This window comes from Puma concolor, chromosome A3, assembly GCF_028749965.1.
Source record: "Puma concolor isolate L17-30 chromosome A3, mPumCon1.1.hap2, whole genome shotgun sequence".
NCBI lineage: Eukaryota > Metazoa > Chordata > Mammalia > Carnivora > Felidae > Puma > Puma concolor.
The window spans coordinates 110,921,951-110,944,043 of NC_141669.1; the positions used below are offsets into that span (position 1 = coordinate 110,921,951).

Sequence of the window (22,093 nt, forward strand, 5' to 3'; positions counted from 1 at the left end):
ACCGCTTTCCAGAACCCAGAAGCCACGTGCAGAGACCTGGCATGCTCCCCAAAGCCGTGCCCGACACCAGGGGCCCCACCTTGGTGCTCCCTGCTCTGGGCCTTAGGGGGCGGTGCCCGGACTCGGTGCACACCGTTAGAAACAGGTCCCCGCCCAGCCCTGAGGACAGCGGCCTCTCCGTCCGGGCTAGTTCTCTGCGCTCTGGACCTCGGGGGAAGCTGCCCGAGGCAGCTGAGGGAGAAGCTTCCCTCTCCGGCGCGCTCACCTGGGGCCCAACTCGAGGCTGGAGAGCACAGCAGCTGGAGAGGAAGGGGTGAGGAGTGGCTTCAGCCAGGAGTGGGGAAGACATGGGCTGTGCCTGTTCCAAACACTCTTCCCTCCCCTCCTAGGGGGGGCACCTTTGAGAATGTTTTGGAGATACAGGACCGCACTACCGCCATTAAAGAAGTTGTGCTATCTTTCCTGCGACTGCCTTCTCTGTCTAGATTTCTTGCCCTTCTTAAGCCGCACTGCCCACCCCCCCCCACCCCCATTTTGAGTGAAAGAGCCTTGTAGGCCCAGAGTGGGTTTCACCTTTGGTCAGCTGGGCCTTGGGTGGCCGCTGCCTGTTAGGTTGACGATATCACAGGGTCAGGTCTTGTGCCCTAGAACAGCCTGACTTCTAACACTGGCCTTAGACTGACCCCCAAACTCACACTCACAGAATCTTCTAGCCCTGTCCAAACCCAACTCCAAACCCAGGCTTCAGATTCTCCCCAAATGTAGCTGCACCCTCACCCTCAACGCTGCCCACGGACTGGCCCCTAAATCTTGTCCTCTGTGTGACTCCCAACCCTGCTCACAGACTTGATCCATAGTTCTATGGACTGAGGCCAAGCTTGATTCCCAACCCTGACCAAGATACTATGGCCATGATATGACCCTAACTCTGAAATTTTACTGACTACTGGTATTACATTTTGAGACCCCACAATTCTATTCCTAGACATATTTCAGCATATACCCAGGGGAAACTTAAGCTCTTGTGTTCTGTATTCTGTAACACGGGTATAGCAATAGTCATAGCAACATTCTTTGTAATAGAAAAGAATTGAAAATAACTTGTATTAGTTTCTATCGCTGCGTAAGAAATCACCACAAACTTAAAACAGCACAAATTTATTATCTCATCTTTTCTGTGTGTCAGGAGTCCAGGTGTGGCCTAGCTGGGCCCTCTGCTTCAGAGTTTCTCATAAGGCTGCACTCAAAGTGGTGGCTAGGGCTGTGATTTCACCTGAAGTCTTAACTGGGGAAGGATTCACTTCCAAGTTCACTTGGTTGTTGACAGAGTTCGGTTCCTTGTGGGCTGTAGGACTGAGGGTTTCAGTTTCTTGCTAGTTGTTGGCTGGTGCCCTCATTTCCTTGCCATTTGGTCACTTCCAGTATGCTAGCTCACTTCATCAAAGCCAGCAAGGGAGAGAGTTAACAGAGTCTGCTAGCAAGATGGCAATTACAATCCTATCTAATATAATCACAGAAGTGACACCTATCACATTTGTTGTATCCTATTTATTACAAGTCATGAGGTCCAGCCCACATTCAAGGGGAGAGGTGTGCATGGGTGTGAATACCAGGAGACAGGGATCATTGGGAGCCATTGTAGAAGCTGTCTGTCTACCACAAGGAGGAAAACAGCAATGAAAGGATAAAATCTAGGATAGTGGTTACCTCTGAGAGGAAGCAGAAGGCAGAGACACAAGAAGCATAGGAGTGAGTTATTTTTAATGTTTTAGTCCTTGGGCAGGTGGTGGGTTTACAGGTGTTCATAGTGGGCTGTTTATGGACAAGCAGGGAGAGAGCGTTATGAACTAAGGACTATGGGTAGCCCAATTCTGTTCACCTGAGCTCCTAAAATAATAAATAAAAATACAATTGATGACTACTCCTGACCTTGGTCTGAGCCTCTTCCCTGCCTCTTCTCTGCACTCAACCTGGTCTTAAGTTAACACCGGCTTCAGCCTGACCTTCTACTTTCCCAAAATTAACCACCAGCCCTCACACATATTGACCCCAGCTCTAGCACTGTTATCTTGCCATAGTCTGCACTGATTCTCCAAAGTTCTGTTCTCTGAATCTGTCATCATGGACCACACCTGGAGACTCCTATGTGTGGAGCTGGTAGGAACGGTTTGTGGAGGGGCTTGGGGACCAGGAGGTTGGGTAGGGTATGGTTCTGCCTGACAGGAGGACAGTGGGCCCAGAGTACAGGCGTGGTGGCAGGGATCACCCTCTCAAGAGTCTGCTGGCTTCCTCCACGGCAGAGGCTAGGCCAAGTCCTGGAGGTTCCTCTTCCTTGAACTCAAGGAAGTTAGCCCCAACCCTGGCTATTCCTAATACCTGGATGTGCCTGAATCAAAAATCATGTTCGAAACCCTACAAATTAAATCCCCCAAACAATGGGGAATTTTATTGAATGTTTCTTGGGAATAAATATGAAAGTGGATTACATCACACATTATAATTCTATAACTCTTCTCAACATCTCTCTTATTCTCCAAACTTCCCCTCTGACAGCCATTGCCATATTTTCCCCCTCTGATCCTCACACCCCTCTTCCCTTTCTGACCCACAGGAAATCTGATTTCTTCTGGTTCATTCATTTATTAATTCCTCAAATGTTTATTTAGTGCCTACTATGTACTAAATGCCAGGAACACAAATATAAAACACAATTTGTCTCCCCAAGTGTTTACAATCCTAGAAGAGGAGAAGGCATGCAAAAAGATACTTAAATTTTGTTGTTACTCAATGTTTTGAATAGATAAAACACACATAAAAAGTAAAAAGTCCACTCGGTGCCCACAAACATGCAATAGGGTTAATTTTGGTTTCTGTGCATTCTTCCAGAATGTCTTTTTGTGAATGCAAGCAAATATTCACCTTTATGGCTATTCTGCCCCCCCCCCCTTTTCTTACCATAAAAGGGAAGCATACTACCCACTCTGTCCTGTATCTTGATTTTCCACTCCATACAATCTCTTACAGGTATGCAATGGTCAATGTTATATGCCAACTTTACTGGGCCACAGGGTGCCCAGATATTTGGTCAAACATTCTTGGTGTTTCTGTGAGGGTGTTTTCAGATGAGATTTGCATTTAAATTTAAAGGTAGGGGCACCTGGGTGACTCAGTTGGTTAAACGTCTGACTTTGGTTCAGGTCATGATCTCAAGATTGTGAGACTGAGCCCCGTGTCGGGCTCTACACTGGGCATGGAGCCTGCTTAAGACGCTCTCTCCCTTTCCTTCAGCCCTCTGCTTTCCCTCAAAAATAAATAAAATAAAATAAAATAAAACAAAATAAAATAAAGATAAAAATAAATAAAGGTAGACTGAGTAAAGCAGATTGCTCTCCCTAATGTGCACGGACCTCATCCAATCAGTTGAAGGCCAGAATAGAATATAAAGGATGTCTCTTCCCTGAGTAAGAGAAACTTTCTTCTTTCTGATGGTCTTTGAACTGGGACTTTTTTTTTTTTCTTTCTGCCTTTGGACTCTAACTGAAATGTCAATTCTTCCTTTGTCTTGAGCCTGCCAGCCTTTGGATTTGACTCTCCTAGGTTCCAGTTTGCTGACTCATTCTGTAGATCTTGCAACTTGCCAGTTAGCTCTCTTATAACAAGAGCTTATTACTTATAATAAGTCTGTATCTGTATCACCTATATAACCTAAAGCCCTGTCTCTATATCGTCTCCCATTAGTTCTGTTTCTCTGGTGAACTTCAACTAATATAATATTTTTCCATACCATTACATTGAAAACTTCCTGTTTTAAAAGCCATATAAAATTCTATTGTGTGTACAACATTTAATTACTCAGTCCTCTGTTCATGGACATGTAAGTTGTTTCTGTTATTAAAAACAATAATGCAACAATGAATAACCTCCTGCATCCATATTTAGTATTTCCTGCAAGTATAGCTGCATGGTTAATTCTATGTTAGGCCAAAGAATATGTACATTTGTAATCTTGATGGATATTGTGAAACTGTCCTTCGCAAGGGCATGGTTCAGAGCAGAGGCTGAAGACTGGTGGCCTGTTGCCCTGTGTTGGTTTGCACAGTGTCATGTTTTTACAAAACTGGTAATTTTTGTACTGATGAGGAGGTGAGGCAACTAGAACTCTCCTAGTACTCTGCTGATGGGGTATGAGTTCAACCATTTCAGAAAATCGTTTGGCAGTTTCCTATAAAATTAAACACCTGCCTATGCTATTGTGTCAGTTAGGGTTTAATCATAGAAACATAGAAACAAAAAACATAGTTGGCTTTGGGTCAACTGTTAAACAATTTCTGCAAGACTGTTGTTTTGTATCTGATGCTGGAGCTTAAAGTCCACAGGTCATGCCGTTGGGAAGGGAGGATGGATATAAAGTGGGGGAGAGAAAGGACAAGCCGGAACCCATGAGAATAAGCTGAAAGCTTTGATTGCCAACTCGAGCTCGTGTCAGTCCCACTACCTCCAAACTTGATGATATGGGTGTCTTTCAGGAGAGGCTGGTGCCCTCTGTTATCTGACCCAGGAGTCAAAGAAACTGAAGGAGGATCCAGGGAAGGGTGGAGAAGTTGCAAGCCTGACTGTGATCCCATGTCAATGACGTGAGCCAGCAGATAGGTAACAAAGTGTATGAGCTAGACAACTTCTGCCTAGACTTTGCAAGTCTGCCAATACAGCCACTGCTTTTCTTTTGCCCTCTGAACATCATGCCAAAATGCTTGCTGTGGGGGTGCCTGGGTAGCTCAGTAGGTTGAGCATCTGACTCTTGATTTTGGCTCAGTTCATGATTCCAGAGTCGTGGGATTGAGCCCTGCATTGGGCTCCGTGCTGAGTGTGGAGCCTGCTTAAGATTCTCCCTCCCCCCCCCCCCGCCCCTCTCCCCAAATCACACTCACTCTAAAATAAAAAGTAAAGGGGCACCTGGGTGGCTCAGTTGGTTAAGCATCCGACTTCGGCTCAGGTCATGATCTCATGGTCCATGGGTTCGAGCCCCGCGTTGGGCTCTGTGCTGACAGCTCAGAGCCTGGAGCCTGCTTCAGATTCTGTGTCTCTCTCTCTCTCTGACCCTCCCCTGTTCATGCTCTGTCTCTCTCTGTCTCAAAAATAAATAAACATTAAAAAATTAAAAATAAAATAAAAAGTAAAAAGGGCGCCTGGGTAGCTCAGTCAGTTGGGCATCCAACTTCAGCTCAGGTCATGATCTCACAGTTTGTGGGTTTGAGCCGGGCATCGGGCTCTGTGCTGACAGCTCGGAGCCTGGAGCCCCTGCTTCGAGTTCTGTGTCTCCTTCTATCTCTGACCCTCCCCTGCTCATGCTTTGCCTCTCAAAAATAAATAAACATTAAAATTTTTTTAAAAAATAAAATAAAAAGTGGGGCGCCTGGGTGGCGCAGTCGGTTAAGCGTCCGACTTCAGCCAGGTCACGATCTCGAGGTCCATGAGTTCGAGCCCCGCGTCGGGCTCTGGGCTGATGGCTCAGAGCCTGGAGCCTGTTTCCGATTCTGTGTCTCCCTCTCTCTCTGCCCCTCCCCCGTTCATGCTCTGTCTCTCTCTGTCCCAAAAATAAATAAACATTGAAAAAAAAATTAAAAAAAAAATAAAAAGTAAATTAAAAACATATTTTACAAATGACTGTTGTGGCCCACCCTAATTGGAAGGGAATTCTGGGAAATGTAGTTCACCGCAGCTAAGTTGACACCTTATAAAGGCATCACAGCTATTCCCCAGCAATTTCATTCCTCAATATATACTCAAGAGAAATTGCATATATATGTTTACCGAGGTGGGTACTAGAATACACAGTACAGTTTATACTATCTTTGTGCAAGGCTTCTTTTGCTTAATATTGCCTGTGAGAATCATCCATGTTGTTACACATATTCAGTAGAGGTTGTTTTATGTCACTGCTGTATGATAGGCCATTGTATGAATACAGTGAAGTTCATTTATTCATTCTGTTGTTGATGGACACTTAGGTTGCCTCCAGTTTGAGGCTATTCCAAATGGTGCTGCCATGCGTATTTGTATACACGTCTTTTGGTATGTAACTAAGAATGGAACTGCTCGGTCAAAGGGTTGGCATTTTCAGCTTTAATACTGCCCAGCAGTTTTCCAACAAGGTTACAATTGTTTAATTTTTATTAAAAAGAATAGAGTCCAGAATACCATATGTTTGGAGCTGGAATGGGTATTTTACATGAGTTCAGTCTGTTCTCCTAAACTGGAGTTGTTCTTTTTTTTTTTTTTAATGTTTATGTATTTATTTTGGGGAGAGAGAGAGAGAAAGAGAGAGAGAGAGAAAGAGAGAGAGAGAGAGAGAGAGAGCATGAGCGAGGGAGGGACACAGAGAGAGGGAGACCGAGAATCCCAAGCCGGTTCTGCGCTGTCAGAGAACCGTGAGATCATGACCTGAATGGAAATCAAGAGTCAGATGCTTAACCGACTGAGCCACCCAGGTGCCCCTTTTATTTTTTATTTTAGAGAGAAAGAGAAAGTATGAGCCACCCAGGTGCCCCTGGAGTTGTTCATAATGCCTTCCCTTACTGCCCCAATCTCCAGGGTGCCTGTGGCTTCCCTCAAAGCTCTATTCAGGCCCTCTGCACAGGAAGTCCCAGGGCCTGGGCGCCACTCTGATATTAGCATCCCTCTTTTTGGTAAACAGACCCATTGGGCTGCAATGGAGCCTGTAGTATCCCAGGGCATGGGCAGCTCTGTATTGCAGATCCTTTCAATTGGCCAGTCAGCCAAACTGCCCAGCACCTAGGAGTGTGAAGAGTGTTTGGCAGGGACAAGAAACCACAGCTGTTTTTGTGTGGTGTACTCCCACCCTGAACTGTGAGAACCTGTAACTCCATAGCCTAGCACAGTAACTTGCTCATCATACACACTTAGTCAATATTTGCTTAAAGAAGTTGATAGGAAATGGCCCCAGGCAGTGCCCAGTTAGCAGCTAGTCTCTATTTGAAACAGCCCACACCAGGGATAGTTTTGAGAAGAAGTTGTCTTCAAAGACATAATAAAGGCAGGTCTTAACTTGGTCTTGAAGGGAGTGTGAGTTTTGTCCATGAAAGGAGAATGGAAAGGGCATTCTAGGTGGAAAGGTAGCATAAGGAGGGTATCATGAAAGCAAATGTCTGCACAGTCCCAGAAGGTAAAATCAATGTGAGAAAACAGGGATTGGTGGGGACAAGACAAGCTGATGTGCCAGTCTTTGGTGCCAGGCTAGAATGTGAGTCCACGTTGTTAGGTCTTCTGATATTTTAAAAGGGGAATAAGAAGAGGAAGAGGAGGAAGAGGAAAAAGAAAGAGAGGAGGAAGAGAAAGGAGAAGGAGAAAAGGAATTAGAATTTTTAAAAGCCTCGTGTGGGCTAAACAAAATATATCTGTAGTCTCCTTTAGGCCCACTGTCTGCCAACTTTAAACGCTGCAGAATCGAATAGACATGAGAATACAATTTAGCGGAGGGAGCATAGTGGGGCACATGGAACGGTGGGGCTGGGTAGTGAAAGATCATCTGGCAGAAGTGGATGGGCTGGGATCAGAACGTAGGAATCTCCCAATGCCCACGCTGGAGGGCAGTATCTCAAACGCCAGAGTGCGCATGAATCACCCAAAATGCTTCTAAAAAGTTTGTGAAATTCTGCTTGAGACAGTCCCAGAACACGGAGGTTTTGGAGGAGGGGAAGATGCGATGGAAACAATAGCTCAGTAAGATTAATTTGCCAACAGTGTGGAGGCCAGAGGCCATGGGATAGGTTAGGAGTCACGGGTATCCATCGGAAGGCAGGAACCTTGACGGGTCCCCAAAGGCAGCGACCCAGGTCCCTCTAAAAGGAAGCCGACCCTGAGCCGTGCCATACCATCTCTCCCCCTAGTTACATTGGAAGGAGAGAACCTCGGGCTCTGGAAGGCTCCCCGCAGGCACTTTAGGGACCCTGTCAAGGCCAGCGAAATGTGGGAGGAGAACTGTTGTTCCAGGACCACCCGCGGAGCAGCTACTGGAATTCCTAAAGACCCTAGGACCACGCCTCTCGCTCCCAGTCTCCGTGCAGGTGCTCACATCCCACCCCGAGACGCTGAGCTACGCGCATCCCGCTGCCATGGCGACCGCCTCCATGGAGACCAGGAGCAGAGGCTGCGGTCCCCCGGGGCCCATCCCGCATGCCTTCTTTGTTCTGATGCTTAATCGGGCCGGTCCGGCTCCCAGGACGCCTTTCGAGTCTGCGCGAGAGCGCTTCCTCTGAGGCGGAGGGATAGGGTGGAAGAGGAAGAAGCTGAAACCCCGAGGTCGCAAAGTGGGAAGAATGGAGGTTTCTCAGCTCCTGAACCGGAGGACCTAGCTATGCCCATATCGATTGCCGATGCGGGCTTGTAAGCCTAGGGAGAAAAGAGACCTACAGGCGCCCCACCTATCTCTGAGTCCTGCCTTATGGCTGCTCGAGGGGACAGAGCCCAGGAAAGCCCCCTTTCGAGTTGGGGCCCAGGCGGGTCGTGCAAACTCCACCGCTGAAGTTGGGACGCGGGCTGGGCGTATTCGAGACGCTCCTCCTTCCCTCTCCCCTTTCCGCCCCATGCTGGCCCCTGGCCACTTCTGGCTGCCTGGATCCTTTCATCGCGAGAACTCGCCGGGCCGTCGGTAGGTGTAGGCTAGCCTGGCGCAGCAGAGGGCCCCCTGCACGTGATGCAGTGGCGCAACGCCCGTTGGCGGTTCTCTGGCGTCCTCTTATTGGTCGGAAGAGTCCTCGCCCCACCCCCTCGGTCGGCCAATGGGCGGAGGCGGGGGCGTGCCGGTGAAGCGGGCGGCGGCGGCGGCGCGGGGTTCCCTCCTCGTGCCCGGCGTTGAGTCCCCGCTGCCGCCGCGACCGCCACCGCTGCCACCGCGGTCGACCGTGCCCGACTGGCCCCGGGGTGCGCCCTGCACGGTGAGAATGCTCCTCCTCCTGCCACCTCCCAGTTCCGCCCCACTCGGCGAGATCTCCTCCCGGCAGAGCGCCGTCCTAGGCGGTTGGTGACTAGGACCCCACCGGGCTGGGGCGACGGTTCCGCTGTCGGTCCGCACCGGGGTGCTCTCTGGCATCTGAGCTGGGGAAATGTCAGTCCGGAGGCCGCGGGTGACCGTTAGGTGGTGGAGACGGGATGTTTTCCGCGGCGCGTTGTCGGGGGCACGTGTGACACAGCGAGGGTGGGGGCGTAATGGGGTCAGCACCGTCAGCACACACGTATCCCTCCCCCGCTATTGTCACTGCCTCGCTGTGTGACCTTGGACCAGTAGCCTCTGAACCTCTTGTTCTCGACATCTTCAGGGAGGAGGGCGGTGATGTCGGGCAGTGCGGACTCCTGAGACTCCTGCGTCAGCAGAGGTGAGGGTGGGGAGGGCAGAGGATTATCTATGAGGGACAGAGCTGCCACCTAGAAGCCTGCGAGGGGTGTGATGGAGGGGGGACGTCTAACTGCATCTCTTCCCCCAGAAGATGAGAAAGGGGCGGTGATGGGGCGCCACACCCACGGGGATGGAGGCCCTGAGAGGATACAGGGTCTTACACCCGGGCCCCTGATGCCTTTGGGGGCTTGGCCATATCCTTCCTATCATCACAGCAGGAGCGGTTTTATTTAACTTCTGGACCAGGAGCTCTGCTGGACTGAGAAGAGAATCTTTAGGTTGCCTTTTTTCTTGAATCTTGGTATTGGGAAGTGGGAGTAGGACATTTCTCTCCCCTGGGAGCTAAAGAAGGTCAGGGGCAAGTGTCGCCCCCTGGACCAGGCCTGGCCTCTACTTCTTGGGGTCTTCAGGTGACAGGCTCAGGGCAAGGCCTCGGTGGGGCAGGCAATCTGGAGTTTAGAGGGGTCTAAGAACCCTCTAGCTGGGGCATGGGGGATGAGTTTGGGGAGACACAAGTGTGTGGGATGGTAGGGGTCTCTTCCCCACTTCACCCCTGCTTGTGAGAGAGAGACACTATATTTAACCCTGCACTTTTGCCTAGTAGAGAGAGAGGAAATGGAGTCACATCCAGACTGAGTTGATGTAAAACTGCCACCACCAAACCTGGCACCCAGCCTTGCCTTTCCAGGCTTTGTTGTAGGCATGCAATTCCCTCACTATGTGCCCAGTCCTATGTCAGGTTCTGGAATCAGCAGGTCAGTGTCATCTCAATGGGCACTCTGTTTACAAGTTTGAGCTTTAATGAGAGGCTGGACAGTGCTCCTGCTGGACTGCGTCCTTAAGCCAGGATTTAGCTGTGGGCTAGGGTGGGGTGGGAGTGGGGGAGGCGGGGAGGTAGAACGTCGTGGAGTTCCTGGCTCAGAAAGTCCTTGCACAGGTTGAGGGTGGGGATGGAGGAATGAATGAGAAAGAGACCCCAAGAGTTTGGGGCCGTGCCCCCAGCCGCAAAGCGGAGGACTAGCTGGGGCTTGCCCTGTGATGCCTGGGATCTGGGGCTGCTTCTGAGGCCGAGAAGTGGTATCAGGGGTGCAGCTGTGGGATGGAGGGCAAGCATGGCATGTTCTGGAGCTCCAATTTGCCATGGGTACTGTCTTGGTGCTCTTTTCAGTCTGGAGCCTTGGGCCCTATCTTGGGACAGCCTGGAGTAGCAGCTAGCACCCTGTGGGACAGGAGCCTAGGGGGCTGAGAACTCCGGGTTTCTGGGTAACTGTCCATTTGTCCTTCTGTTTGCTCACTTGCCGTATCCCTGGACCTTCTCATGCCAGAGGTTCCACCGGGCCTGGCTGTGCCCTGCCCTAGATAGGGTAACCTTGAAGCGGCCTTTCTCTTTAAAGCTGAGAGGGACCTCAGCTCTCTGTCTCCCAAAGAGACTGTTCCTCCAGTTTCCCTGAGAGTAACTAAGAACCAGACAAGACCTGTAAGGCCCTTGTTCCAGCTTTCCATCCCTCCCCATCCTGTGACTGTCCATGGTATCACCACCGGTGACCTGTTGACAGTTTATCTAATCTGGGGAGGGGGTCTTGTTTTTGTTGTTGGGGTTGGGACATTTCTCAGAATATACATTCTTCACATCTTCCTCTGGTTGAAGGGGGCAGCAGTCTGCAAGTCTGCTCTCTGGCAATCACTGGGGACCTGGCTGGCTTGGGAATGGGGGAGGAGAGAGGCAGGAGAAGGGAAGGGGGGGAGGCCCCTCACTCCTTGAGCTGTTTTCTGAGAAGGCTGAAGTCCCTGGGGCCCACCCTGAGGGCCATTCCAGGATTAGTGTGAAGAGCCTCTCTACCACTGCTACCCTGAAATTGCTGTTGCTTTAGAAACCGGGCCTTTGGGATTTGCTTTTGCAAAGATGCGGGTGGAATGGGCAGCTCTGTCAAGAGGTTCAAGTACCAGCTGCACCAAACTCTCAGAGGAAGAGGTCACTGCTTATTGCTGTGTTACAGATGAGGAAACTGAGGCACAGAGACTGAAAGTAACTTCCCATGCTGCCTGAATGTGAACCAGCACTGCTGGGCCCTGGAGCCCATGCTCCTGACCACGTCCCCACTGTCTCTGTGGGGCTGTGCAGCTTGGGCCACACTCAGGGCTTGGCTAGCACGGGAAGAGGCCTGGGGTTACGAGGGGGCCTAGCAGTTCCTGTGGACACAGCTGCAGCAGGGGGAAGCTAGATACCTTCTCCTCCTGCTTCTGCTGTGGAATTGTGTTTGGATGAGAGTCTGGCTCCCACGGGACAGAGACTGACAGGGCTCTCTGCTGAGAAAGGAGGCTTGCTTTTTCTAGCCTCCTCTGGCCCCTTAAGTCACTTGCCTTCCATCTCTGTGTTCTCACTGCCCAAGCGCTACAGGCATGCTTGAATGCCTGCTCTGTACTGAGCTCTGGGCAGTGCAGAGGGCATTCCATCTCAAGGGGAGCAACTGATTGTGGCAAGGCTAGAATAATGCCCAGTGGGAGGCCACACTCCGTGAGATGGGGGGAGGGGAGTGCCCTCTGGGGCAAGGGTTGGCTAAGAGAGCAGGGTGAGTTCCTCTTTCTGAGAACTTCCGGTTTAGAGTCACTGGCCTTGACATGTCACATCTACCAAGAGGGTCCAGCCAAGGCCCATGCTTGGGTTCCCCTTAGTTTGGTCATTCATTCATTTAACGAATATAAACTGGACACAGCTGCTCCCTGCCAGGTGCTGGGCTGGGTACTGGGGACAAAGAGTTTGGCAAAAACACAGTCCTTGCCCTGGTAAGGTGGGGAACATAAAATGATGAACATAAAATGAGGATTGTGCTACCCTAAAAAAGTCCTCTGGGGCTGAGACCGAGGCTAAGGTTTGGATGGGGGCAGGGGATTGTTCCAGGCAGGAGGGAGGGCCTGGACGGAGGCAGGCAGGCCATAGCAGTGGGTTATTGGGAAAGACAGGGAGGGGGCCCTGCATGTAGTGGGTCAGAGTATTTGTGGAAGGAGTCTCCAGGGGCCTTTCCTCACCAGCCACTGGTTAAGAGTTTCACCCGGGCCTGCGGGAAGGGTCTTGGGAGATGGGGGGAACTTGCGGGCATTGAGTTGTTGTTCGCCTGTGGCTGCAGAGGTGTGGCTGGAGCAGCCTCTGCAGAAGGTAGGAAGCGGGCCTGGTACCTTCGTGCTTGGTCATTTTTCACATTTTTTACATAGTTCTGAGTCTACAGCTTCAGCAGATGGCTGGAGTAGGTGGGTTGGGGGGCAGTCCTCTCTTTAAGGACCAGGCTCTCTGGGGATGAGTTGAGCATTCCAGGGCTAAGGGGCTGCCTTTCTGGGACTGACCCCAGAGTGGCACTGGCCAGAGATAAGTGGGGGCATAGTTCCCTTCCCTGTTCCTGGGCCTGGGAGCTAGCTGAGGTAGGGGCCGGGGGAGGGCCTGGGAAGGGCCTGGGACCTTGGGACCCAAGCCTTGCCCTTCGCTGTACCTCTGTAGGCTGCCTCACATCTGTGGGAGGCTGGTACCTGAGCTGTTTACGATGCTCATGAGGCCCTCGGGGCTGGGTGGGCTTCTCTTGCACTGGGAAGTGGGAAAGGAGTTGAGGCCTGCTACCGGGGCAGCTTGGTACCCAAGGGACCTCAAGGTCATGTCCTCTGCAAGCCCAGCCCCCAACTAGGAGGCCACCCTGTGGTTTCTCTTCATTCCCCGGATTAGCCAAGGTCATTCATGGGTTGCTCATCTCTAAATACTTCAGTGTGTATCTGTGAAAAATAAGGACATACATCTCTACATGACACAAGTCCATTATCTCAACGAGATCAGCTAATATTTCTTAATGCCACCTCAGATCTAGCCCCATTCACATTTTCCAGTTATCCCCCAAATGTCCTTTCTTTATAGGTAGTTAGAACCCCCTACCCCATTTATTTTTCTTCTTGCAGCTGATGTGGTGGAAAAATCCAGGTCACTTGTCCCATAGAGTATCCTTCTTGGTCTCTTTGTGTGTTAATTTAGAACAGCAGTTGGCAAACTTTTTCTGTAAAGGGCCAGATAGTAAATATTTTAGACTTTGCAGGCCATGTGGTCTCTGTTGCAACTACTCAAAGTAGTTTTGCTTTAGTGCAGAAGCAGTTTTGGACAACATGTAAACAAAGGCGTACAGTTGTATTCAAATAAAACTTCACAAAAAACAGGCAGCAGCCTCAGGCTATAGTTTGCCCATCCCCTATTTAGAACAGCTGCCCCTCCTATATTTTTCTTTTTTTATTCTTTTTAAAAAAATTTTTTATGTTTATTTTTGAGAGACAGAGACAGAGCCTGAGTTAGGGAGGGAGGGGCAGGGAGAGAGGGAGACACAGAATCAGAAGCAGGCTCCAGGCTCTGAGCTGTCAGCACAGAGCCCCATGTGGGGCTCAAACTCACAAACTGCGAGACCATGACCTCAGCCGAAGTCGAAGTCGTCAAAGTCAGATGCTTAACCGGCTGAGCCACTCAGGTGCCCCTCTTTTCTTTTTTTTTTTTTTTTAAGTTTATTTATTTTGAGAGAGAGAGAGAGAGAGCGTGTGCACAAGTGCCAGGGAGGGGCAGAGAGGGGGAGAGATAGTTATGTCAGTGCAGAGCCCCATGTGGGGCTTGAACTCATGAACCGTGAGATCATGACCTGAGCTGAAATAAAGAGTCGGACACTCAAATGACTGAGCCACCCAGGTGCTCCTCTCCTTTATTTTTCTTGCACTTTGGGGGAAAAAACCAAAATGACCCATCAGTTGTCTTGTAGAATATTCTGACTTCTGGGTTTGCTTCTTTGCTTTTTCATGGAGTTATCTAATGTGTGCACTAACCTCTGCATTTTCTTTTTTTTTTAATTTTTTTTTAACGTTTATTTATTTCTGGGACAGAGAGAGACAGAACATGAACAAGGGAGGGTCAGAGAGAGAGGGAGACACAGAATCCGAAACAGGCTCCAGGCTCTGAGCGGTCAGCACAGAGCCCGACGCGGGGCTCGAACTCACGGACCGCGAGATCGTGACCTGAGCCGAAGTCGGACGCTTAACCGACTGAGCCACCCAGGCACCCCTTGCATTTTCAATAAGCAAGAAGTTAGAGCTCGGGGCTTCTTTAGATTTAGGTTAGACATTTCAGGCAGGACCCCCTTGTCAGTGATGCTGGGACTTCATGGCGTCTCACATGAGGAAGCCTCTGTGTGTCAGGTTGTCCCATTGTGAGTGAGGGGAGCTTGACAGCGTATGACTGGCTGACACTACATCCCTCCATGCAAACTCGTGTCATTCTTCTTAAGAACCCCAGGCCATCCGTAGGTGGCACTGGGGCATCTGTGAGCATCTACTTCTGCCAACCTTTGTCCTCCTTGTTAAGGATCCCCTGCCTCCCTGTCTCCAGCCTTTGTCTCTTTGGCACTTGCTTGGCATTTGGCCATTCCTTTGTTACTTAATAGTGAGGATTCTTCTGTAAAGAAGAGCCTTCCTTTAACCACCGGGACAGTTTAGTTACATGAAAGGCCGAGGGACAGGCTGAATTATTTCTCTTTATTGCCAGTTTTCCGAGTAAAGAGGGCCTTGCTACTGTCAGTGAACGAGGGTTCGGGTGTGTTTATTTTGCGTTCTTCTTTTTTTGTAATCTCTGTGAATGCTCCAGTTTTATGTATTCCATCTGTTTCCATCAGTTGCCCTCATTATTCTTTTTGATGCTTAGATGGTCCCAGCTCAGCCCATCAGAGGCCAGGCTGTTCACACAGGCTTCCTGGGGGTGCCTCCCGCTGCCCCTGCCCTGAGGCTGCCCTTGGGGAGCTGAGCTAGGAGGCTGGCCCAGAGAATGAGGCCAGAGGCCGAATGGTGGGTTGCAATGGGGCAATTCCTTCACGGGGCATCTGTTCAGCATATGGCACTGACCTGTCACCGGGAGGGAATCTCCAAGGACCCATCTTAGGTGGGCCCCCATTCTCGCTCTCTTTCAAGCATCTTGTTGACTCTGACCTAGACCCAGCTGCACTGGGTGTGTGTAACCTGAATAATGTGGCATCTGGCTACAGGAGGGTCTAGCCCTTGGGGTCACCAGCATGAGAACTAGCCTCTAAAAAGTGCCAGTGGTATCCTTTTCCTTTTCAGGCTGTCCCTCCTGCCAGCCTCAGGTGGGTTGGGTACCAGAGTCCCGTACCGATGCTTTGGCACTGAGAAGCCACGGCTCAGCACATGCTGGTGGGGCTCTGGGTCAGTAGGGCATCAGGCAGGGGTGAGGGCTCTTGGGGAATGTGAGGAGTGGGGGAGCAGAAGCCCCCCCCCCCATGCTAGAGGGTACAGGCACCCCTTGGGCTGTTGAGAACAGCAGGGTGTTGGGTTTTAGTGTCTTCCCTAAAGAGATCTCTGCTTTCCCCCAGCCATAGGGCCATGGGTGGCCCTGACCCCTGCCCTCCCACTCCCCATCCTTCAGGCTCCTGCTGGCGTCCCTGAGCATGGGAGGCTGCTGCGCTTGAGCGGCGGTGTCTGGCTGGAGCTGCGCGTCTTTCTCCGTGGCAGGGAGGGCATCCATGGCTGCAGCCAACAAGGGTGAGTGCCTCGCTAGCTTGGCAGGTTTGCACAGGTCTCCCAGGGGACCCTGGTGGGAGGGGTATTGTTACTTGTGGGGCCTGCATTGGCTGTGTGTGTGTGTGCATGTGTGTATGCATGTGTGTGTATGTGTGTGTGTGTGTGTGTGTGTGTGTGAGAGAGAGAGAGAGAGAGAGAGAGAGAGAGAGAATTACATTACATCAGTGTAATTATACCAGTGTTTTTGTTGGGTCCCGGTGCTCATGCAAGCACTAGCAGGGAACCTGAGGACGCTTGCTGGCTCCTTGGTGTGCTGGTTTATGGAAGTATGTGCCCTCATGTCCCTATGTTTCAGCCCCGCTATTCCACTGTGGGGGCTGGTGGGGGGCATTAGGACCTGGGGGTGAGCACTAAGGCTGATAAGGTAGGTAGGGCCACAGGAGGCTGCAGAAGGGAATTTTGGTTTCATTCACGGTCCAGAAGGGCTCACAGAGGGTTTTAGGCAAGGGAGGCCAGGTAAAATTTGAGGGTCAGTTCTGGGGGCCTCAGCAGGGAATGTGGAAGTGCCAGGCTGCCCCTCCCCACTCCCCAGGCCTCCAGTGAGTGTTCAAGAACCCAGGCCAGGTCCGGCCCAGCCCCTCCCACCAAAAGGACTCTGGGCAGGGCTCCTGGGAGTCTGTGGCTGTGAGCCAGAGAGGATTGAGGTCCTTCTCATGGCAAGATGGGTCTCCCCCAGCCCAGGCCCTCAGCCCAGCTCCAATTGCTCTGTCCATCTCAACTCCCTGCCTCCTGGCCTTGGAGAACCAGACACAGCTAGGGATAGCTGAGGGCCCTGTGTGTTTTGCGGGGTGGGGGGTGGGGGGTCATGAAGTAGAGGAGGGAAGGGTGTTTCTGGGAGGGGTCTGAGAGGCCCCTCTTCCTTGCTGGTGATCAGTGATGGAGTTAAGAGGTAACTGCAGCCTCTTCTAGGTGGGCTCAGTGTGGTTTTTGGCCCCCTTTGCTTTCTCCCACCCCCAGAAAGGTCCCAAAGAGGCTGTTTGTGTCCCTGCCCACCTCCTCTCGGGTTAGGGTTCATCAGTAGGGGCCTTGGCACTGACAGACCTGGAAGAGAAGATTCCAGAGATGGGAGCTTGGCACTGTGAAGGAGAGCACGGCGTAGGGTACCCAAGGCCTGGGGCTAAGAGTCTGGAGGACTCTTCTGGTCTCTGTCATCAGCCTCATCTCCTCTAAGTAAGAGATTGTACCAGCCAATCCCTGACTCCCTCTGTCACACCAGTTCTCAGGGTGCTTATATTTTGTGGGAGGACTGGGCAGGTGGGCAGCTTTAACCCTCATAACCTCTAGTGTTCAGTAGGACGTGGCCTAGCCCTGAAAGGAGTCCAGGCAGTGTGTGCTAGATGATGTCAAGGGTAGTTGCCAGGGGGTCGGCCAGGGGGCGACAAGGGGGAATAGTTTCCTGGCGGTAAAGGAAGCCGGCAGCCCCTGGAGCCCTCCCACTCTCTTCCTAGGCAACAAGCCCAGAGTCCGGAGTATCCGCTTTGCGGCAGGCCATGATGCAGAAGGTTCCCAGAGCCATGTACACTTTGATGAGAAGCTGCATGACTCCGTGGTCATGGTCACCCAGGAGAGCGACAGCAGCTTTCTGGTCAAGGTATGTGCACACCTCCCCCGCCATCTTCCGCCTTACTCCCTCTACATCCTCCATGGCCCTGCCTGGCTTCCTGGACCTGTCTGTTCCATGTCCTCTAAGCTGGCTGCAAAGGCACATCTTTGTCCCTTCCTGGGCCTTGGTTTCCCTATCTGTAAAGTGGGAGGGAGGTGGTGAGATTGCAGTGATGAAATGAGTACCTTCAGCACGGTACTCGAACAAGAGGAGCCGAACTCTTATTAGTGTCACCCCAACAGCAGCAATGGAAGGTGGTATCAGGGCTCGAGGTGCCGCAGGGCTTGGGTTCAGGACCAGGCCCGCTCATCTGTCTCTGTGACCCTGGGCAGGTCACCTCAGTTTCCTCTTCTCTGAGATGAAGGCAGTTCACGCCTCGGAGAGTTAGTGCAAGAATGAGATGAAAGAACGCAGGTGTGAGGGGAATTTTGCTGGCAACAAGGTGTGACGTTATTTCCCTTCTTGCCAGACCTCTGGCTGATTTAGGCTCTTTGCGGTATGAGTGTTTACTGAGCACCGCCATGCTTTCTGGGTGGAGCGTCCACCTCTCTCAGCGTCACACCTCACACACCCTCTGGTGTGACTTCCCCGACTGCTGGGGCACTATCAGATCCCACATGCACTTGAAGGTGCAGGAAGAAGTGTCTGGAGGGGATGGATTGTGGGGAAACGGAGTGAGGCCTTCAGGTTGGCAATAAGCCAGGGCTCTGAAGCTGAACAGGAATGCCCTGGCAAGGGGAGGGCATCTGGTCCATTGAGACCTCCCTGAGGAGGGGCCCAGATTCATCATTTTCTGCCCAAATGTAACATCCGTGCTCTTTTCCTTTAGCTGATAACTTCCTCAAGGGAATAAACAGAATGAAACAAAACTTTAGGGAATAGCTCCCTTTCCCGCCACCTCCCCATTGCAAAATCCATTGACGTCTATTAGAGAAAATTTGGAAGCTAGAGAAAACTATAAAGAAATTTAAAAGCACACACAATCATAGTATCTAGACACAATGACGGTTAATTTTTGATGTGTGTCATTTCAGCTTTTTTGGTTCTACAAAAACAAAAAGCTAGTATCACAGCAGTGTTTTGCTGGCTTGTGTTGTGAACCGTTTCCTATGTCAGTAAACAATTTTCCACAAGATTTTACAACTGTCTGGTATTCCATTAAATGTATCATCACTGATTTAGCTGGTTCACTATTCCTGGTGTTACGAACGTTTCTATTTTTTATTGTTATAAATAGGGCAGCAAGGAGTGTTTTTCGCACATCTCTGAGATTTCCCCTGGAAAATTCTGCAGTTGGTGCGGCTGGGCCACAGGGTCACCATTGGCAGGATAGCCAGAAATCGTTCTTGAGGACTGTGTCCTCCACCTGCAAAGTGCGGGAGCCACATGGGCTAAGCTTTGTCATACCGTGATGTCTGCCTGTCCCACCGAAAGGCCAAATGCTTCACGCAGCCAGTCCTAACAAGCCCCAGGAACAGAGCTGTGCAGCCCTTGAAACTGAGCATGCCAGTCTGTGTGCACATAAGTTGTGGGTACATCACGCACCCCTGTGCCTCCTGGACTGCCCTCTGGCCAGCCTACCTGCTCAGCTGCCACCCCAGCTTGTGGCCCTTCACATGACTGGACTTATCCAAGGTTGGCATCTATCCCAGGGGGCACTGGTTGCCAGTCACCGTGTATGAACAACAGAAATGGCTTGTGGGGCTTTGGGCACACTGAGCATTTGAGTGGGCAGGCAGGCGTCCACGTTCAGGTGCCAGCAGAGTTCAGTAGCTGGTGCCCATGGGCCAGCTTTACACTGACACAGCTGGTCTAGTGTCTGTTTTTCTAATTCTATCCCGTCCTTCATCCTGTGCAATGTGTGTGCTGCCCACTGTCTCCACAGGAGTGGCTAAAGGACCCGTGTCCCTGACCCCAGCCTATTGGCTCTGGGCAGGTGCTGGCAGTGGCGGGGGCAGGTGAACGGCCTGCATCGTGGGACTTTGAGCTAGCTTCCCCTGTGGGCAATGGCTGCTGCCTTGATATGTGCCACACGTGGCAGGAGTGGCCAAGAGGCCTAGGGAGACCTTTACCCTGGCCATACTGCCTGGCTTCCATTTCCTTATCTATAAAGTGGGCCAACGTTTGCTGTGGGGCCCACACAACAGGTGCTGAGTAACCAGCTGAGGGGATGAGGTCCTCAGGCGAAGTGCCTGGAGCCACTGGACTTGGTGTGTGGACAAGCTGGAGTGGCGGAGGGAGTTAGACCCCCTCTGGGATTCCTATAGCAGCCGGTGCAGGGGCGCACAGGATCCCAGGTGGCAGGAGCTGGGTGGGCCCTGGGGTAGGCTGAGAGTGACTAGGTGCCTCCCCCTCCCCACCTTCTTGCTACAGGTTGGCTTCCTGAAGATCTTGCACAGGTATGAGATTACCTTCACTCTGCCCCCGGTGCACAGGCTGAGCAAGGACGTCCGAGAAGCACCTGTCCCTAGCCTACACCTCAAGCTCCTCAGCGTCATGCCCATCCCAGAAGGTGTGTGCCCTGCTCAGGGTGCTGGAGGCCTACCCTCCTCCAGCCGGGCCTGGATGTAACAGAGTGAGAGCATGGGGTGCTTCCCCCTGTTCTAGGGTAGATGGGCAGTTCAGCAGTTGGGCGACCTGACGCCTCTTTAAGAGCTTGCAGTGTGGCATCTCAGCAGCTCCCATGCCCCAGGCCTTGCTCCCTGGGCAGGGGTCCGTGGGCTCACCCTGCTGGCCAGTGCCTGTGTATCACCTGATAGTACCCTCAGTGAGGTGGTGGAGCCAATAAGCAACTGGCTCTGGGCCTCCAGCTCTCCCTCCTGTCTGCCCTTCAAGAAAAATCTGCCAGAGCCCCAGGGACCCTGGGCAGCTACCTCCTAGCACCCGGCAGTCACAGGCTTTGGAGTTGGGACTGCTTCTGCCTTCCCTGTAGCTTCAGGCCCTCTCCTGCCACCTGGAGGCTAGGGTGTCAGTTTCATAGTCACTCACACCCCAGTTTCAGTTTCATGTCCCCGTATTTCCTCCTCATGACTTTGCCCTTAAGTGGATTCAGTGAGCTCCCACAGGCCTTTACCTCTCGCCACCCCATGTGCGAAGGCCTTGCCCATCCCCCTTTCCCTATCAACCCCCTCTCCCTTCCTGCCCTTTTGGGGAACCACTGGACCCTCCTCCTGGAAGCCCGAGTTTGACCCTTGGAGCCATAACAGGGTTGTCCACAGGCTGGAAACACAGAGACCTCATTGAAGAGGAGGAAGTTTCCAGGGCCTGTGTGCCCAGCCCTGGGGGGACAAGTCCTGGGCCATCCTTACTCCTTTGGAGGAGGTGGCCAGTCTTGGTGCCAGTGAGTGCTGGGGGACAGGGGCGGGAGGCCACAGAGATGCTGATCATCTGGGCAGGTTACAGCGTCAAGTGTGAATACTCGGCACACAAAGAGGGAGTCCTCAAGGAGGAGATGCTGCTAGCCTGTGAAGGTGGCACCGGCACCTGTGTGCGAGTGACAGTGCAAGCGCGAGTCATGGGTGAGCGTGCGAGCTTTGGGTCTGGCTAGAGGGGGGAGGTGCCAGCTTGACTGCAAGGGATTTCTGCCCTCCCCATCTGAAAGAGGGGTCCTTGCTCTGGCCTGGGGTTCCCGGGTACCTTCCCCCCACCCCCATCCCAGCAGAGCCCAGAGGGGAGGTGGAGGGGAGTGTCCTAGAGTGGGTGGGGCGAGGGAACCAGCCTGGTATCCTGATTTGTCACCTGCCTTGCAGACCGACACCATGGCACACCCATGCTGCTTGATGGGGTCAAGTGCGTGGGTGCCGAGCTAGAATACGACTCAGAGCACAGCGACTGGCACGGCTTTGACTGAGGCCTGCGGCCCTGCGCGCCTCAGAACCCCACAGCCTTAAACCCCACCTCATCTCCCCGAACGCTGTATCATGGTGTGGCTTCCTCACCCCTCCCCGGGGTGGGTGTGGGGTGTCCAGGGGCCTCTCACCTCTGCCTTCATTGTGCCACCTCCCTGCCTCTCGTGTGTCCTCCTCTCCCACTTCCTCCTGTGTGCCTCAGTCTCCTGCCGGAAGAAATGGGTTGAGCCCCCAAGGAGGCTATCTGAGGAGGGGAGGGGGGGCCTGGGGTGGGTTCTACCCACCCCCCACCCCAAGTCACAGGGGCTCCAGCCAGGGCTTGGGAGAGGAGGGAACTGGCTCTGTGACGTCGTCGTCACTCCCATTAATGCTGCTGCTGTCTGGCTTTTGCCCTCCCCTGCCCCCTCCCTCTTTCCTACTGCTGTCCACACTGAGTAGGAGGGAGGTGCAGTCCCCAAGCCCTAACCCCCAGATCTGTGTTACTTGGTTTTTAAAGGACTGGTTGGGATAAAACCCTAAAGAAATAAAAGTTTCAGTGGACATCAGAGGCCAGCTAATGTTTGTTTTCCATCGCTCTGAGAATGCCCAATCCTATGCAGATGAGTTAAGGAACAGCTCTGGTTGTGTTCATTC

General features: G+C 52.1%; 1 protein-coding gene across 3 annotated transcripts; it reads left to right on the forward strand.

Moving 5' to 3' along the window:
- Positions 1–8,801: 8,801 nt before the first annotated feature.
- Positions 8,802–22,005, forward strand: ADISSP (adipose secreted signaling protein). 3 transcript variants are annotated; one of them, XM_086701785.1, is made up of 6 exons: positions 8,802–8,954; positions 15,855–15,970; positions 17,458–17,600; positions 19,986–20,124; positions 21,008–21,130; positions 21,362–22,005. In XM_086701785.1, exons 2-6 carry the CDS (start codon positions 15,952–15,954, stop codon positions 21,460–21,462), a joined length of 525 nt encoding a protein of 174 aa, XP_086557911.1. In that variant the 5' UTR covers positions 8,802–8,954; positions 15,855–15,951; the 3' UTR covers positions 21,463–22,005. The 3 variants fall into 3 exon arrangements, with proteins under 3 accessions (XP_086557911.1, XP_025787661.1, XP_086557912.1); XM_025931876.2 differs by having other exon boundaries at positions 8,816–8,954; positions 15,802–15,970; XM_086701786.1 differs by lacking the exon at positions 8,802–8,954 and adding an exon at positions 9,374–9,392.
- The last annotated feature ends 88 nt before the right edge of the window (positions 22,006–22,093 follow it).